Below are 19116 nucleotides of genomic sequence, written 5' to 3' on the forward strand. Positions count from 1 at the left end.
CAGCTCGAACCGCCCGCCGCGCGCGCGCTGCCCCCGCCCCGCCCCGCCCACCGCGCTGCGCGCGCGCACCCGCCCCGCCCACGGGGGCTCCGCGCACGCGCGCCGCCTTCCGCCTCGCGCCCGGCCCGCCGACCGGTGACGTCATGTGAGCCGGGCTCCCCTGCCGGGTGGTGCTTCCCCTCAGGGCGGCGGTGGTGCGATGGATCCGCTCTGTGCCCTCGGCTCCGCTCTGTGCACTCGGCTCCGTGCCCTCCGCCCCGCTCTGTGCCCTCAGCTCCGCTCTGTGCCCGCAGCCCCGCTCTGTGCCCTCAGCCCCGCTCTGTGCCCGCAGCTCCGCTCTGTGCCCTCAGCTTCGGCTCTGTGCCCTCAGCCCCGCTCTGTGCCCTCTGTTCGGCTCTGTGCCCTCAGCCCCGCTCTGTGCCCGCAGCTCCGCTCTGTGCCCTCAGTTCGGCTCTGTGCCCTCAGCCCCGCTTTGTGCCCTCAGCTCCGCTTTGTGCCCTCAGCTCCGCTCTGTGCCCTCAGCCCCGCTCTGTGCCCTCAGCTCCGCTCTGTGCCCGCAGCTCCGCTCTGTACCCTCAGCTCCCCGCCGGCCTTGCTCTCCGTTTCCCCTGCCCTGCACGCCGGGAAGGGGAGGACGGGGCAGACCTGAACGCAACTGATGTCGCCCAGCTTTGAGTGCAGTGCCCGCCAGCCTCCCTGAAGCCCAGACGTGGCTAACGGGGGAACTTCTGCTATCCGCGCCCACTGCTGCTGTGTTGGTGATTTTCATCCCTGTTTAGTCCTTCCGGTAATTTATGGGCTTTACGTCTATGGATTTGCCTGGTGCCTTTTTGAACATGCTGACATCCCCCAAAAAACTTCACAGGGCAACATCCCAGAACATCACTGTGTGCTGCTTGAAAAGGCACTTTCTTAAATGTTTTTTAGCTCCCTCTAAGATCCATCAAATGATTCCTGGCGCTAGCATTTCAGGATTTGGTCAATGGCACCTCTGCATGTACCTTACCTGTGGTATTCATGGCAATTTCCAAACCATCGGGACATTTTCCTTCAGCTTTGTCCTCTCCAGTCTGGAGAGTTCCAAAATTTGGCCTCTGTAGAGCCAGTGCTCCATTCCCCACATTGTCCCCAGTGTCTTCCTCTGACCCTTTTACAGCATCACTATGCCTTGCCCGAGGTGCAGAGACAAGAGGACAGAGTCCTCAAGGCATGAGTGTACCAAGGTTTTCTACAGAATCCTCATTTCCAATGCCCTTCCTTACAGTGCTCCCTGTTTTCTTGGCTTTTTGGCTGCTGCTGCCCGTGAAGTCACCAGAAAGCTCTCAACACGGATTGCAGGACCTCTGCATTGCAAAAGCTGGTTCTCAGACGAGTATCATGTAAACTTGTCACTAACACTTTGAGCATCCTTTATCAGCCACTCCTCGAGTTTAGCCATCTTCACTTCCTGTATACATTTCACATGCCATGTTTTCCTGGGCTTTTCCATGTGCCTTGCAATAGCCTCCTTAAATTTCTCATTGAGTCGTGCGAGAGGGGAAGGTTTGTGCCATGTTTTTTTCTTTAGGTCAGACATTTTACCTTGGCTTCTAGAACTATTTTTTAAAGCCTTCTGGGTGTTTGTAGGCTTCTTGGTTTGGAACCGCTCATTTAGGGGTTTTTTGGCATTTTTCCCCATTTTTGCATAGGTAACTTTCTTAAAATTGAATATTTGTTTACTTTATTTGTCTTGCATTCATCTTAGTGTTAAGTTTAATTATATTGTGGTTGCTAGTATTGAGCAGCTCACCCACTAACAACTCTTGAATTAGATCCTCCGCACTGCTGAAGACTAAATTCAGAATGGCATTTCTTTTCGTTGTGGTTCACAGGGCCAGTTATTCTAGAAAGAAATCACTTATTGTATGCAGAAATGTTATCTGTACATTTCACCCTGATGAGGCATTGGCCCAGTCCGTATGTGGGTGGTTGAACCCTCCCACTACTTGTCCTAAATTGCAGCTTCTCTAATCTCACTTAATGCAATTGTTGAAAAGAATCAACACAGGGAAATGAGCAACCTTGCAGCTCAGCACAGCTGAGACAAGCTCACATTAGGTTTTCTAGATCAAAATCAGCACCTGTATCACTTGCAAAGTGCAGAATGTTGATTTCTGGTATAATGTGGTCTGTGCAAGTCATTTTTAGACTAAACCCTGACCTGGCAGTGAGTTTTCATGGGTAAAAAGAGCTGTAGTGTTGAATTCCTCCCCATCCGATTACAGCCTGATATGTAACTGCAGTTTAGGCTGGCTGAAGTTTTCAAATCATCTTGCAGATAGAGTGCATTTTGTCTGTCTGATGGGGAAGGAACAAAAGCATTCACCAGCTTATTTCATAAGACCCTGCTGTTTCAGTTCAGTCAGTTACTTGCACTAAAATCAACTTCTCCTACAGTGGTATTTTGCAGACTTATGCTTCACAGTACTGAAGCACAATACAATTATTAAAATATTTTTATGGAAAAATTTTTGAAATATTTTTATGAAAATATTTTTACGAAAAAATATAATTGGGGTTTTTTTCATAAATATCAGTGTTACTCATGTAAAAAATACCTGAGTAAAAGCGAATTTTATGCTCACAGAAAAAATACTAAAATTCTGCTGTCCAAATTCAGCTATGCCAATGAAGTCCACATCCTAGATGAGAGAAGATACATCTGATAATAGTTTGCCTGTCTTTATCTATCGAATTGTCTGCCTGGATTGCTACAACTAATGCCTTCAGTTCCCTGCATGACTGGTTTCTCTCCTTCTTTCCAGACTCACATGGCTATGATGTCTCACCTCCCTCGTGGTCTTTCCCAAAACCTATGTCCCCATCTGTTTACCTGGGCAAGCAGCTCTGTATGCTCATCCTGTAGCAGGTTTGGAGCTACGTCTGTGCTGGCCAGTGGCCACCTCTTGAAAACAGGCAAGAACTCAATTTGGCCATGTTCAGTGCAGGAAAAAAATTATTTTTCTTTCTACCCAGACATGGACTTTCCATGAAAATATTCATCATGGATTGTTATTGCAGCCTCCATCATATCTCTGCTTTGTCAAATTTGGTGAAAATTAGCCAGAAGGTTCAGAAGTTATCAAGGAAAGGAGGAGGGGAACAGATGGACGAAAGAGGAGTTGACAGACAGCATGATCTCATAATCCCCACTGGCATAGGAATTCAGGCTAGAATTGAAATATTTTAGGTCAGAACACTGTGCATATAAAATTGTCATTTTGAAAGAACAAGCCTCTAAAGGGAAACAAATTTTCATCTATTAGACCATTGATCAGCTGTTAGGGCAGAGATTAAACAACTGCCTTTTCCTACAAATATATCGTCAGAATTTCTTACAGCCCCTTTCCCCACCCAGCCTCAGACCCATGTGCTTCAGTGTTTGCTTTTGCAGCTCCTTTTGGGTCAAGATTGTTTTCCTCTGATTCATTTTTTTCTTGGTTGTGTTCAGTCAAAACATAATTAAGGCTTACCTTACGCTTTTTTTCCATTCTAGGAGCAGTTGTTTTGCATCTGTTTCCTAGAACTGGAGGGGCTGCTTAGATAGGATATTGCCTTTACAAGCCATTTTATGGTGAATTCCAGCAGATTAAGGCATAAACATTTCTGGAAGGATGTCTGCAAGCTCTGCACTATTCCATCCATACCACGTTGTGTTTGTTCCACTGCAAAATATGACATCATTGTGCTTGATACCTCAGAGAGCAGCTCTCGGTTACCATCGTCTGAGACTGTGACAAACAGCAAAGGAGTGCAGTGCCACCATACAGGCACTGCAGCTGCCCAGTCTAGCCCCTCCCACTGGGATACATCTGTCAGATGAAAAACTCCTAAAAAGTTGTTTGCTTGTTATTGCTTTAGGGTTTTGTTTTTGTTTTCGTTTTGGGGGAAAAAAAATCAACACAGAGGAGGCAAGGAAATAGGCTTTCAGCTGGTGAACTGTAACTGTATAGAAGCTTTTTGATTTTTCATCATTCTGCACATCTGCTGACAGCAGCCAGATGACAAAGGCCTCTGCTGCAGATTGTTGGAGCAACAACCACTGTTTGGAAACACCGTGTCCTAAAAGGTAATCATTGCTTTAAGCAAATTTATATTCTAGATTAGGCACAGCTTTTGAAGTGCCATGTGAACTTTTATTATAACAAAGTCAGAAGACAGGAATTTGGCACCAGCTTGCTTTCTCTCCCAAGTGCATGTATCTTCTCTCCAGAGGAACGGTAGATTTCATTCTGAGACCTTGTATTCCCAGAAAAGCAGGTCAGAGTGATTAGTTTCCTTCAGCTTCGTTGGATTCAGCACCATAAATATACAAGAAGCTTCTACATGTTTGGGATAACACTCCTAATGTATTTAAACATATAATGCACAAGGGAATTTTTTTTTTTCTAGAAAACAGTTTGTTTACTCTCCTGACCCTATTTAGAATGAAACCCCAAGCAAGGCTATCAGCTAGGCTGTCTGCAAATGGGTTTTGCTGGTAAGAAACTGAACCTGTGCGTGGGAACACGCATGGCACTCAGCAGGGGCCTCAGCAGGGCCTGTGCAGGACCAGAGTGCTCCCTCCTGCTCCATCTCTCCCAGCAGCCTCCCTGCAGCTCGTCCCCAGTGGGGCAGTGGTGGCACAGGAGAGCAAGACTGGGGGGGCTTTGCCAGAGCTGCGTCCTCCTCGGCCTGGAGAGTGTAAAATCATAGCAGGCACAAGGAAAGCAGCAGAAATGCCAGCCCTCCCCTCCTCCTCTGGTCACCACATCAGAATCATCCCTTTCTTGCCGTGCCACGGTCATTAAAAACACTGTGTAATTCACAGTTTCTAGAATTATAATAACTGATAACTTTGCAATTAAAACCACTTTAAAGTACCTCTTTAGGAAGAAGCTGATGATTATATCATTATGAATTTAATTATAATTTAACACTGTTTTCTATTTAAATTGGTTTTGACAAATCATTTTCATCCTCATAGGCAAGGCAAGCTTCTGGATGTTTAATATTAAATTTGAAACACCTAGCATTAGCAAAATGAGGAAAATTATTTTTCTTATAAACAAATTGTATAATGTGACAAATGTCATAAATGAAGTTGTACAGATCATAAACTGTACAGGATTTACAAAAATAGTGCCACCACATTTGTAATAATTCTGTTACCCAATGCAGTTCTTGTGCTAAGAAGAGTGGTGCTGTCACGAAGCACAGCACTGCTAAAATTTTATTACAGTTATTTCTTTTTGTTGGAGATCAATTTATAAGAAGTTATTAAGTGCTACATTGTACTCTATGTTTGTGATAATGTTAATTTCAAAGAAAGCTGTGATAGAAAAATTAGTTTATTATGATTTGTGCATGAGTATTTTTACTGATTCAGCAGTTCAGCTTATTCAAATCAAACATAAACACATCAACAAGCTATTGGCCATGATTTCAACATAAAACTACTATTTCTGTATTTTTAAGATATCACTGTATTTAAGGTCATCATGCGTGACAAACTGAAACACAAACCAGTGGATGTCACACACTGCAGCTGAGAGTAAACAATGTAATTCACAGAAGGATTTCAGCTCCATCCCTCCTCTCATCTCTCATCAACTAAAATGCTCATTTTTGTCTGGCTGCACATCACTTGTGATGTGACTTTCATATTTGACAAAATAAACACGCAGAACTTGTCGGCTGCCTTTTAATGCTTTTCTCCCTGTCTTGTATGGAGCTGAAATGATTTCAAGTATAATTACTTAGAACAGACACTAATGCATTTCAATTTGCACTTTGCAAACAGGTTAGTTTGTCTTCAGAAATGTAAAAGTGGAAATTTATACAGCACCCATGGTTAGAGACAAATAACATTAATGACTCTTGGAGTTTCACTGGGCTAGTGTGTGTAAAAGAACTTTAAGTAGCACCCCAACCTTCATAGCATGCTATTAATTTGAATTGCTAAAATTCAGTGAGCTCCTTATGAAATAAGGACATGAAATAAACTGACATGTAAAGATTTGCCATATGTGAAGAACTGTGAGGAGAAGAAACACTATGCACAGAAAGCAAGCGATGAAAGTTTAAAAAAACCTGAGTAACACAACAAAAAGGTATAAAAATTTGTATTTATATTATGACGAGATAATGATACAACACAATACTCCGTGTGCTACAGAACGTAGCAAGCGCCATGTACGTGCGTACAAATGAATCTGTATAATACAGTAAAATGCATCTCACAGTCTATGAACCATTCCTTTGGCTCTGGGACCCAGAGGCTCTGGTACAGAACCCACTTGCTGACACCTTTAGGTAACAATTTCACCAGTAAGCAGCAGAAGGCTCTCAGTCAGTGCTTCACCTGCACCAAAATTTCGTCACTTAAACATCCGTACTGCACAGACCCTTCCAATGCCATAAATGCTGCGTAACCACAGTTTATGCCTCTCGTGTAAAATGAAAGGAATTCTGAAGTTGGGGGGCCTGCACTCTGTTTTGCCAATAGGCAAGCCTCTGGCTGGCCATGCCTCCCCAGGAATCCTTTCCTGGGGTTATTTACAATACTTCAGGCAGAGAGAACAGCCAAGGTGACCAAATGGTCTTTTTCTGTTTCATGTATATATATCCCCTACATTTTAATTCTGGGTAGCTACAGAACACACGTGGATGTTTTCTTTACAGCTACCAATTAACAACAGTGCATTTAGATAGTCACTTAAACAAATTGGCTCATTTCATTGCTGGCAAAATTAATTTCTGATGTGTTTGCCCCATTAGTATTTGTAGGGAGTACAGCTCTTCCTTAAAGGGTTCCTAAAGGGTTTCAATTATTCTTCCATCAAATTTGGAAAGTGTAAGTTAATGGATTAAACATCAGCACTGCTACTGGCTCATACCACACACAACCAATGGCCTTTACCACTTAAAAAGAAATTTAACAGATTTATGAAAGAGCAATTTGTTTTGCAGACATTCCTTTATCAGCAGCATCATAAAATGAAGTGTATAAAATTAATATTACTTAATGAAAAGCTGTGATGATGTGGTTCTTTTCAAAAATATGTTTCTTTCCACACGGCTGATCAAGGATGAAAAAATTCACCACTAATTACCAGTCTGCCTAAAAGTTGGTAAAATGGTGAAATCATCACTTGTCCAGGAGCAGAGACTGCTGGAAGTACCTCTAAGGAAAGCAGAAGTACCTGCCTGGAGCAGGTCTGCAGGCAGAGCCCACGCTCACACAACTTCACCTCTTTCTGTTTCCCAGTTCTCCTCTTTCATCATATAAGTTCATCCACTGAAATGGGGTATGCAAAGTGTACAGTCAGACACTCAGAATACTGGTGTTTATCACTGCAATTTATTTGCAGATCAATAGAAGTAACCTTCTTTCTACTTCTATTATTATATGTTGTTAGGCTGCATGTGGTATAGCTGAACCCATACTCATCTATGTCAAAAATGTAACACCATTTAAGGTCACTCTTAATTCTGCAAGTTAGATCAAGTTAGATGTGTCAGATTTTAAGTCCTTTTTTTCATCTCCAAATCTTAAACTAATAAATTAGGATTGGAACTCATCTATAAACACATGAAAAACTGTCCCTCTCCTGGATTTTTGGGAGGCTTTTTATTTCTGTTTTAATCTGCTAAAGCTCACTCTGAACCAAGTTTGTTCTGTGCAGAAGACAATACATGATCCAGTCTCTGGTTAATAATGCGTTGCAGAGCTTCTGCTGCCAAACCTGCTCTTTTCAGAAGATAAATAAATCAGCTGCAATGGGCCTGGCAGGGTACAAGTCGGGCAGAGAGAGGATGGGTGTGAAGGAGGATTCATCCCCTGAATTGCAGCAGAGAATGTGCAGAAAAAACGAACAACTTTAGGCTGTTTTTTTATGCCTCCCTCCGGTGATGACAGTGCAGTCACGGAGCTGGAACAAGCACTAATCCAGGAGCAATGAAGAGGCGTGTATCCTCCAACACCTGCATGCTGCAAGGGAAAGCCCTTCCTTTCTTCTCCCCCAGGAAACAGGCCAAACCTCTACATCTCCATAAAAAGAACTTCACGATTACTTCATCTCTCCAGAGCCTCTTCCGCAGAGAAAAAGACCTAGCAGCCCTGTAATCTTGTCCCTGCTCCTTCTTTTCCGATGTGGTAACTGCAGAGGAAATGGATGAACTGAGCAGTAGCACCTCCTCGCCTGCTAAAAGCGCGGTCATGACAACACGGCAGAGCTGCCAAGGTGGTGGAAGGATTTAGTCTTGCAGCAAACAGTTTGCCTTTTGCAGTCCCACTGTGGTCACAGGTACAGTTGTGCACCCCCACGGAGCACACACACGAGTGCCCAGCTGAGAAAAATTAATAAAAATAACACTGTTTGCATCCCAGGGTGCTGTGGCCACAGGCAGTGCTGCACTGCCTGCTCAGCAGCAGAATCGCAGCCCTGGAGGAATGTCAGAGCCCCGACTGTCCCCAGGGGACTGCAGCTCTGCTGGGGGTTCAGAGCAGCCCCCAAACCTGACCCTAGGAACTGCTATGCATTGCCTTTAGCGGGGCTGCTGCTGTCCAGGGGCTGTGCCTGAAAATTCCACCTTAAATTGGGCTGTGCTTGAGGGAGAATGACACAGGCAGTATGGTGTCATTTTTCTTTACCAGCATAATAGCTCCCAGCTGTAATAACTGAAAAAGTAAAAACAAATAAACCCTTTTTATTTCCACTCAAGATTATTCGAGTAATTTTTATTGAAAATATAAGATCTACAAAGCCATGGATACCCAGCGTGGAAGAACTCATTAAGTTAGCACATTCATCTTTAAAAGGAAAATTTCAGGTTGACCTAAGGTACAATAATGTTCAATTTAAAGTCTCGTTTTTCCTTCTGTAAGGTTCAAATCTCTTTTCATTAGGAGGTTCTGTGCAAGAGCTGCTTGTCATGAAAGGAAACACTTTACAATCCATGAATGTGTTCATTATATAATAAATGAACAGCAACAATATACTAGCCTCTTTTTTTTTTTTCCTGTTAACAGTCGTGTGTTAAAGTAAACTCTTAATTTTTTTTTCCATGATTTGGAAATTAGTTACATATGCACCAAAGGAGCTAGTAATTTCTGCTGCTTGTCAGCTACACACAATGAGTATATTGCTGTGTGCTTTCCCCAACAATGAGGATTTTAGTAATATGCAAGGTGTATAGAACGTAATACCAAAACCTGCATCACAGAAAAGGTTAATTGTTTTCTTATTCAGCTGCCAGAGTTGATAACCTTAGGCCCCTCCCCAGAGCCAAAGTAGGGGTGGCCATCCATTAGGTTATGTAAATTAAATGTATACGTTTCCTTGTTGGCAAGTTCCAAGCAGTAAGCGAGAGTGCAAACAAGGATCTGTAAGCTGCCACAAAATGTATTCATATTTCTACTCTGTGTTGTAAGAGCCAAAGGGAGGACACGTATGTCAGATGTTGAAAGAACAACTGAACCTTTGCTTTTGATCATTATGGTCAGTCTGTCATGAGGTCTTGTATCTGAATGCTAAAAATGGCACCACACTTGGACATCCCATAGCCTTACACAGTACGTTTGTGTTTCCCGAGCCACTGAGCGCTGGTCTCACAGAGACCCTGACTTTATAAGCTAACAAAAAATAGATTCGGGTGCTGCAGAATCCAAGGGAGGGCTCATACAAAGACAATTAACCCTCGCACCAAAACCTAATTTCATGATTTTACTTAAAGCCACACTGAATCAGTTGTGAGAGGGTGAAGATATAAATGCACCTCTCTGCTTCATCCGTAAGAGGGTGGACAACTGACCATTTGAACAGAGGGTCTTGAAACAAAGCTTAGTTGTCCTTTAAACAATGAAAAGGAGAGGCATACATAAATGGTCACCAAGGCACAATATGACAAAGGTGAAGAGTCCCTGAGACTCTGGTCTGGGTCTGTACCATTCCCCTCCCTATACAAGTAAATGAGAACATTTAGGAAAATATAATACAAAATCTCTTACAGGAAATATAGACTACACTTGCTAAAATCACTTCCCTAAAAGTGTTTATAGCTTTTTTCTTTTTTTTATTTTTTTTTTAATTTTTTTCTTTTTTTTTTCTTCTTTTTTTTATTTTTTTAAAAGACCTTCTTTAAACAGATAATGCAAAGACTGGTCCATTTTTTTCTTACCCGGCAAGCCAAGCTCTAATGACTTCACTAAGCAGAAGTTGTATTAAAATACATCTTCATAGTATTGCTACAATTTGGGTAAATATGTTCTGAACAGCTTGATGAGTACTAAATAAACTTTGCTGTTTTACAGCATACATTTTAATTTTCTTGCACTTTTTTAAGAATAGAAAATGCAATTATAGTGTGCAAAAGAAAAAAATTAATTATCTTCTAGCTGAATACTGTAATTTTAAGCCATGCCTTCCATAAAAATGTATTGACATGTGTAAATAGACGAAAAGAAAAAAAAAATACAAGCAAACAGAGATTTCATTTCCTTGCAAGGAAAGATTAACTATCACAAACTGGATCACTTGAGTTCTGTATTCTTCAGAGAAAGAAATGAAAACAACAACCCATAAAACCACTGAAATGCTTCAAATGTCATCCATTCCACGGTAACAGGTTAAAACTGCCATGTTACTTTCTACTGCTCCCGTTAACATGGATAGAATGATTTGCTGCTGGTTGGATATTGAATACAAAAAGCATAAGAAAGTTGAGATCATCCCACATGAAGTCATTATTAGAGCTGGCTTTTCCCCCGTTTTGAAGTACAGTAGTGACTTGTAAATACGACCTTTTCTAAAGATCATCTGAGATTTCAAGATTTATCTGCCTGCTTCACCCAAACAACAACTGCTGCAAGAATTTACTCTATGGAGCCCACTATACAGCATTCAAAATATTTTGGGTTGGTTTTTTTTTCCATGAAAAAAATACCACAAAAAGTAGTTTTAGGGTTTTGTATCTCTGAATCACTAACACACTGTAGATTCCATTTATTCTTCCATGTTTGAAAATGGTTTCTGCAAAAATCAAAATAAACTGTCAAACTCCCTTACACCATGCTTCCAACAGTTTGAATTTAATACTTCTTGAATGGAATGACATAATTTATTTCCTTTAATTTGCAGGATGGCTACATCAAGCTAGCTTTAAGTCACAACTGTACCTAACCACAGTTCTCTGCAGCAAACCCATGATTTACAATATCTAATATTGTGGTTACAGTGCAGGGAACCGTGGGTAAGAAACCTCCATGTCAGAGTATTGTGGTTGGGGTTTCCCGGAAGAGTGGCAGTTGACACCTCTGGAATATTCATATATAAGTGCTTCAGTCAGATGGTCCTGAGTTGAGCAGGTAACTCAGGCACTATGAGAGCCTGGCATTCAGTCTGCGGGAATGTGTGTAACCTCCGTCACTCGAACCGCTCTGCAAACTGTAGTGGTCTTCAGCATCACTGGCACTTCCAATACTGTCCATTTCACCTGGAGTAAACTCCATTCCTTCAATGTCTACTTCTAAAAAAAACATAAGAAGGCACATTTTCAGAAAGTTGTAGCAACTAGTCATGGGCCAGTGACAATCAACATCCAAGTGAAACCTGAACCATACTTCAGTTTCAATAATTAAAAAAAAAAAGAACTGGCACAGTAATTCCTGAGGAAAGGATCATCTTGTCCATCTGAGAATTCAAATCCCTTCTATCCTCAGCCATATAAATATACTGCATGACATCAATACCAAATGCTTTCCCAGAACTGTTCCAACCTGTACATAGCCACTGATTTAGAAAAAAGCTGTCCCTCAAAGGCTGTCACAGTAATTCCAGCCATGAAGGTGCTGGCTGGCCATGGGGTGACCACCTCTCCCCAGGTAACTGCCTCAAGACCAACCACTCAACACCCCTGGGCCCTGAAACAGCCAGCCTGGGCAAGTGTTCCACACAGAAAAACTTCCAAATGGGTAAAGAAGAAATGGCAACAGCCAGCTTGTGGAGCTCTGTCTTAAATGAGAACCAAATGCAGAGAACCCTTGGTGATCGTTGCACAGAAAATGTTTTAAAATTTCACAATAAATGATGTGACATTAATTTATTCACACAAATGAATTAGGCCAAATAATTTTTTTTCCATGAAAAAATATTATGCCAGCCTTACCAATAATTACACTAAAAATTCAAAACATTAAATGGTAATTGTTTAAAAAACTGGCAAAAACACATGCAAGATAAATAGCTTTTAAAATACACACAGTATTAACAGCTTAAAAACTGATTAGGAAAAAGACCATTTTTCAAAGAATCTGAAAAAGATGCAGTAATTTTTTACTCTTCAAATCGCATTATGGAACAATTTTGTCTGAGTTCTGTTGAAAGCTTGATTTTAGTTCTAAATGACATTTTCTTGTTGCCCTCCTTCCCTTTTCCTTCCTGCTCCTGCAGGTCCCTTTGGGAAGGCCTGGCTCAATTACCTTGTTCAGAGTCAGTGGATATTGTTGATCCCATGCTGTCGGTGCGGATTCGCTCCATGCCCTGCACGGATAGCTGCTCCAATCTGCGCTTGAGGTAGCGGTGCTCCCGCTGTAATTGTTCTTTAATATTTAGAGCTTTTCGGTCCTGTTCTTCCAATTTCTTAAAGGGAGAGAAACACAGTAAGCTGCCAGTCTGTACCCATGTCAAAGTATAAGTAACTTAAGGTCTTGTAGTAAGTAGTAATTTAAAAACAATTTAAATGTTTTAATGAATTAATATAAAGTTAGAATTAAATTTTAAAGTTCAAAATTTTTTTTAGTTAGAATTCTGTAGAGGTCAGCACAATTTTAGCAGGCTGAATTTGTTTCACAGTAAGATATATGGTTACAGGGGAAAAAATACTACTACTAATAAAAAAACCCTCAGAGACTCTCTTGCCACTAGCAGACATTCCTTGGCTAAGAGCAAATTATTGTTGCCCTTGGTTGTGGAGAATATTTAAATCATTTTATCAGGAGAAACTGGCATCATCTTTGATAACTGGAGCACAGCTCAGGTTTCAGTGAGAACATAACGCTTCTTTAGATGAGTCTCTTATTTCACCTATCACCATAAAGGAACCATCGTGAGCCTCTGAATGTTCTCCCTCCTGCCACAGGCCATGGAAAATTTTAGCATTTAAAAAGCTTCATTAACAATAAGCAGCATTAATTATATATAGAAGGAGGAATTTACTAACAACTCTCTTTATTCTTGCATTTTTTTTCCTTAAAATCTGCAGAGCAAGTATGATAATTCTGTGATATCACCTACAAAGTCAGTGGTATTAATCCAACATTTCTCAGCAAACAGCCTGTAAAAGGATCCTTCCACATATCTACCTAAAATCTCCCCTCTGACAGAATAAAAGCAGTTATTAATTTGCAAATACAAATAATACTTCAGACCAAATAAAATGTGCTGCACTGTTGGTCCAAATGCAGTAACAGAAATAGTATCTTTCAGTATTTGAACTGAGCCCTCTTCCAAATCTCTGGTAGCCATTTTAAAAAACTGACTCTATAACTAGGGAAAAAAGCGTATGAGTATGATGGGATTAAAAGCATGAAGGATGCACAAATCAAAACACCTTGTATTATTGAAAAAAATTATCTATCTGATGCAGTAAATTACAGGTTGTAGCAGTAAAAGCACTTCTAAGAGTGAGCAGATTTCTCTGTGAGCTGTGTTTACACGATCACTGAGATTTAGGAGATGTGCAGGGAGCGAACACAGCTGCTGAAGATTCCTCCCTGCCGTCTGAATGAACCTAGCCTTGGTTTGCTGAGGAGAGCAGGCTGGGACAGTGCACAGCAAACCACCAGCAAAACCCTTTCAGAGATTTTGCTCTTCCAATGCAAGCCTGGAATGAAAGTATTTGAGAAAATAATTGACACTCTTGAACGGGGCAGATTCCTGGCTCAATGAAATCTACCTTCTTTCGCTTCATTTTCAGCCCCCTCCCAGGCAAAACACTCTGCAGATACTCATCATAGGTGGATACACAATGTTATAATAAGAAAAGGGGTTGGTACATCCATGTACACAACAAACCAAATGTGCTCAATTGATCAGACTTCCTTTTCCTGTATTTTCCTGGCTGCAATCCCAAACTCTTAACAACTATTTTAGGAAAGAACTCAGTGATTCATATCCAGGAGACTCAAAACCGTCCAATCTTTCAGAGCAAATTTCAATATATGGGGGGCGTGTGTGTGTGAAAAGTTCAGAACTAATGACTACGTTAGAAATGCCAGCAGGGCACGGGCAAGCTCTGGCAGTGCAGGGGAGGGAGCTGACCTGACAAAGGGGAGCAATTAAGTGCTAACCCCGTTAGGGCAGGTTCAGTTAAAATCTTAAAAAGAAAGTTAAACTTCAGTCTCGGTTTTTCGAAAATGAGTACTTGGTGCTGTGCACGACGGATTTGGAAAGGATCTGTTCCCAGCTTTTTTTATCAGCAGCTGAAATGGTAACTACAGGGCTAATCTCACACACTCGCCACTTGTAAAAACAGTTTTTCAATTTGTATGCATAAGCCCATGATAGGGGGGCAGCCCAAGACAAAAACCACATGCAGTGCCTTTCATGCATGTTAGCCTGAATTATAAACAAGAGGCCAAAATCTCAAATGGTAAAAACAGGAGTTGCCCAGCTGGAGTAAATGTGCTTAGAAGTGCTGAAAAAGTAGCTCCGTAAACTTGTTCACAAGAACCCTTTTGCTTAAATTAATCTTTAATTCTTCATATGAATCACACCCATTTCTGTAACTGCAGTGAATCTTAAAGCTGTGCATCAGCAGGCTGTTCTCCAAAATATTCCAAGATTACTGGCAGCATTCAATTTTTCCTGACACTTTTCTTGACCTGTTTCTCTGTAACACTGAAGAAATGCCAGATGAGTAATTATAGTCCTGGACACAGCAGCAGAAACCTGTTCTTTAACTTTTACATTTGAATACCTCTTTGTCTTTCTTCTGCATATAACCCTGTTCCCTGAAAACAATAACACTGAAAATGGGAGTGAAGGTGTCTTTGGAGAGAGGAGGCCTGAGGAATAATTTCCTTTGAATTACCTGTGCAAATGTAGAACCTGCACTGCTGCTGGATCACAGGTGAGATTTGGGGCTGTTTTTTGTTTTACACTTGGAACAAGGGGAGCAGCAACTAACAGGAGATTGCATTTAATTTTTCTGTGTCATTTAAATGAGAATCTGGTCAACAAAACGTTGATGGAGATAAGAGTCACTAGTAGATATGATCTTTTGAACTCCGTTAATTTTTTTCATCATGAATGGATCTGGTTTTTTACATTTAAAACAATGCAGTACAATACTACTTTGGTCAGTCCTTAAAAAATAATTATATATTAATCAAAGAACAGCTTTGACAGATATTTTTAAAAATTATAGTGCAAATCATTAAACACATTACTTAGTAACTAAGCAGAAATTACAAAATCACTGTTTTATATATTTGAGATGCTAAATTGCAAAACACTAAACCTTGACACTGTGACTGAAACCCTTGCAAGCAATAAAGGCCAATAAATCCAGAAGATGGGACATATGGATATGGATTTTGTGTGAAAAGTTGTTTCCTGTCTATGGATACACATTCTGGAAGGCTCTCCCTTAAAAGAAATAAAAACATGGATGAATGTTTTTACCTTGATATGCATCTTAGCTCTTTTCAACAGACTTAGGGTGGTGTGTCTGGTGCTGTCCGGCCCGAGCGGCACAAGCTGTTTTAGCTGTTCCAAATATAGCCGGAGTTTAGCCCGCCTGCAATCATCAAAAACGAAGAGGGTTGTAGTAGAGTTGCACCCGAACAGAATCTCCTATATGCAAACACCATCTGTTTGCAGGATCTCTGTGCAGAACTCGAGTCAACGGTGGCTTCCTTTCCCCTCCCTTTGGCAAAGTTTCAGACTGAAAGGTCACTTGAAACGCAGTAATGCTGCTTGGCACACTCAGACAGGAGGTTTATACCTGTGTTTCAAAGCAGTTTGCTCAGCCTGGTCAGTCCTATCTTAACCAAAAGGGAGAATGCTCAGAGATCAGAGACATCCAGGCAAAGCTGCACACAGCCTGTGGCTGGCTAAAGAAAAAAACCTGGGGTTTTGCTCCGATGCAGTGATTTCTGCAGGCAGACAGAGCTGTGCACAGCTGCACACCCTGATCCCCCTCTCCCCATTCCTCTCCCTGCCTGCTGCAACAGGACACACTCCTGCTATGCAAGGCAAGGGCATCCATGCAGCTCTTCACAGCTCAGAGCTGTTTCCAGCCATGGTTTATAAACAGATTTTAACAGGGAGGTTAAAGTGATGCCCCTTCTCCTCCCTTCTGCTGACCCACAGTTCCCCCAAAAGGAGACATTCATTCCTCTCACTGTACAGTGCTGATCATAAACACACAACAAAAAGCACTTCCAGCCATAATCCTCAACAGGGTCCTGCTTTCTCTGTTATTCCCTTGCAAGTATCACTACTGCTGCTCTCAATAATTTCTCCTGTACTACAGCCATTAATCTATCAGTAAAAAGAGGATTAACAAAGTACTATTTCTACAAATATCTGTTTTCCAAAGTGTCTTTGAGAAAGCAGCTGGCAATACAACAGTCCATGAACCAGTTGCTTCAACAATCCAAAACAAGGCAGTGGCCAACCAAAGAACCGTGTGTGAGTGCATTTCTACAGTTACATCCTAAAGAAAATCTCTCCTGGTTTTAATTCACAGCTCTTGAACAGGAATCCACATGGTTCTGCAATGAGACAGAAATGGACGTGGAAGTGCTTGGCTAATATTTTCCTTTCTGCCAGCCTGTTAGAGGCTGAGCAAAGCAATGACCTGGAGCCAACAGCCCCCACACAGCCGTAAGAATAACTGAAGCAGATCACAAGTGTGAGGTGAATAATCATCTTTTTCAAATTTGCTCGATGCCGCAGGAAGGAAACAAACATTGCAGGGAATTCAACACTTCTGGTGGAGAATGAACTTTCTTTTGAGCAATGAGTTCAGAACCACAGTCTAGCATCAGTGTTTGAAATGCAGCTGAAGAGGACTTAATATGCACCAAATGACAAATTACACGTGTGTAATTGGAATGATTATTGCAATGTGAAAACAACCTGAGAATTAATGGGGAAAAAATCCACAGAAAAACAGAATCTAATTAAAATACAAAACAGTAATGACTACACACTCACACATTTAGTTCTGTCTGCCTATAAATCAGCAGTGTACTAGGTAAGAAATCACAAAGCACTTCTATAAAATTGTTATTTTTTTTCTTCAAGCCACTTAGGGGGAAAGGATTATTGGTGACAATGTGATTCACAAGAGAAAACTGATGACAGACTTTTTGTTTAGGCCTGGGGTTTGTTTTTAAATACAAGGCTCTAAACTTAACCATCTAAATGCTTTTATTTTAACAACACCAACAAAGTCTAGGCTAAGTATTCACAAAAATAGCCCCATCAGATCCCCTGAGGCTGCTACCTTAAACTCAGATATTCATCTTTAAAATAGTGAAATACCCAAATTAAGGACTACCGGTATTTATACAAAAAATCCTAATGAAGCAAATTTTTATTTCTGTGTCTGTAATCTCCAACAACTACCTGGCTGGGTTTGTGTTTTAAATACAAAAACTTGCTTCAGGGACTAAATTAAAATAATCTTTTTGCTTTCCAAATGGCCTCTAAACACACACACAATTGTCTGCATCACTCAGCACAACCTGGATGCAACCGTAATTAGACAGATGACAAGGAAGTGGGGACTGAAGATAAAGGAGGAGAGGTAAACACCTTGAAATGGAATGATCAATATACTTGGAGCAACTAAAAGTCTGATAAGGAATATACAGAACTGTTGATCTGAGATCTACTTAGTATTAATTCTGGAAAACATTAGTGAAACCAGACTACGCAATAAACTTATCTGCCTCTTGCTATTTGAGGAAAGTTTGCTTACCACAGGGAGAAGAATGTAAGGCCTTAGAGCACTTCCTTGCCATCAACTAGGGAGTTCACAGAAATATTGCCAAGGTTCAGGGGCATGGCTGTGTGCCTTTTTAAAGCACTAACTCTTTGATGTTACCTGCCAGCCTGGCAGAGCAGGACTTTACAGAAGTGCCATGAAGAACACGGGACTGAATCTAGGAAGAGTATTTTAACTGACCAATGGGAAGAATTAAAAGAGCTGAATATTAACAAAAATGCTTAAAGGCTTTTTCAGTACTACCAACTGATAGCAGTAAATGTAATAAACACACTTGCTGAAAGACCTCCTCCACCTTTTTATTCTTAAAAGGACTTTTTCTTTCATCTAATTACTCAACACCTATGAATCCACTAAAGATTTTAAAGCATAAGCTTTACACAGATCTTTACATAAACACAGGCATGTTTATGTGACTAATTCATATATTATAATCGATCACAAAGATTGTGAATGTACAAAAAGAAAACCAGCCCAACACAATTCCTGTGGCACTGGAGTAAATATCCCCATGTTTTTCATCTTGCACATCTTAGAAAAAACTGTAAGAATGTAAGAAAACATTTCAGGCATGTTACGTTAACAGATCACACCAGCAGGAACAAGGGACTCAAACTTCACAGCAGATAAGTTGTCTCGTACAGACTCTGCCAGCACTAATTTCTCTCTTTTTCTGCAGGGACCTGACAGCTTTTGCTTTTCCTCGGCTGCCTGTGACCATGGGAGGAGGGAAAGGCACTACAGAGGTAATCACAGCCAGAGCTGCTTTGTGTTTTGCAGCTCACGCCTTAAATTCCACCTAAAAAAAAATTTTAGAAGGCAAGAAAAAAGGGGGGAAAAAAAAACCAGCTTGGTGTCAGAGCAACAGGGTAACAGTGTCTGTGCATGAAATGTTGTTGAAGTTTGATAATTACACAGTGGTCCAGCTTCCAAGCCCAGCACTACACACCAAGTGTGGTGTCAGGCCAGGAGTGCTGACAGAAGTGGGCACTTTTCTCACCTCATGTGGATGCACAGAAATATCCCCCTCATCACTGATACTGAATTCATCTGGGAAGGTAGGGATCTAAAACAATG

At 41.1% G+C, this 19116-nt stretch overlaps 1 protein-coding gene and 1 long non-coding RNA gene across 4 annotated transcripts in view; one reads left to right on the top strand and one right to left on the bottom strand.

Annotated features, from left to right (window-relative positions):
* Positions 1 to 227: 227 nt before the first annotated feature.
* On the top strand, positions 228 to 10222 carry LOC146438727 (uncharacterized). The gene is made up of 2 exons (XR_014851907.1): positions 228 to 4108; positions 4466 to 10222. It is a non-coding gene; the product is annotated as an uncharacterized LOC146438727 (long non-coding RNA).
* The window catches only part of MXD4 (MAX dimerization protein 4), a 38566-nt gene continuing 28177 nt past the window's right edge, over positions 8728 to 19116 (bottom strand). For all 3 annotated transcript variants that reach the window (XM_085059643.1, XM_085059645.1, XM_085059644.1), the window contains exons 4-6: positions 15705 to 15819; positions 12500 to 12659; positions 8728 to 11547 (exon numbers count right to left, since the gene is read on the bottom strand). In XM_085059643.1, the coding sequence (XP_084915769.1) occupies positions 11399 to 11547; positions 12500 to 12659; positions 15705 to 15819 (424 nt within the window). In that variant the 3' untranslated portion in view covers positions 8728 to 11398. The remainder of the gene's footprint in view (positions 11548 to 12499; positions 12660 to 15704; positions 15820 to 19116) is intronic.

This window comes from Lichenostomus cassidix, chromosome 4 (assembly GCF_008360975.1).
Source record: "Lichenostomus cassidix isolate B80296 chromosome 4, HeHo_3.0, whole genome shotgun sequence".
Classification (NCBI taxonomy): Eukaryota; Metazoa; Chordata; class Aves; order Passeriformes; family Meliphagidae; genus Lichenostomus; species Lichenostomus cassidix.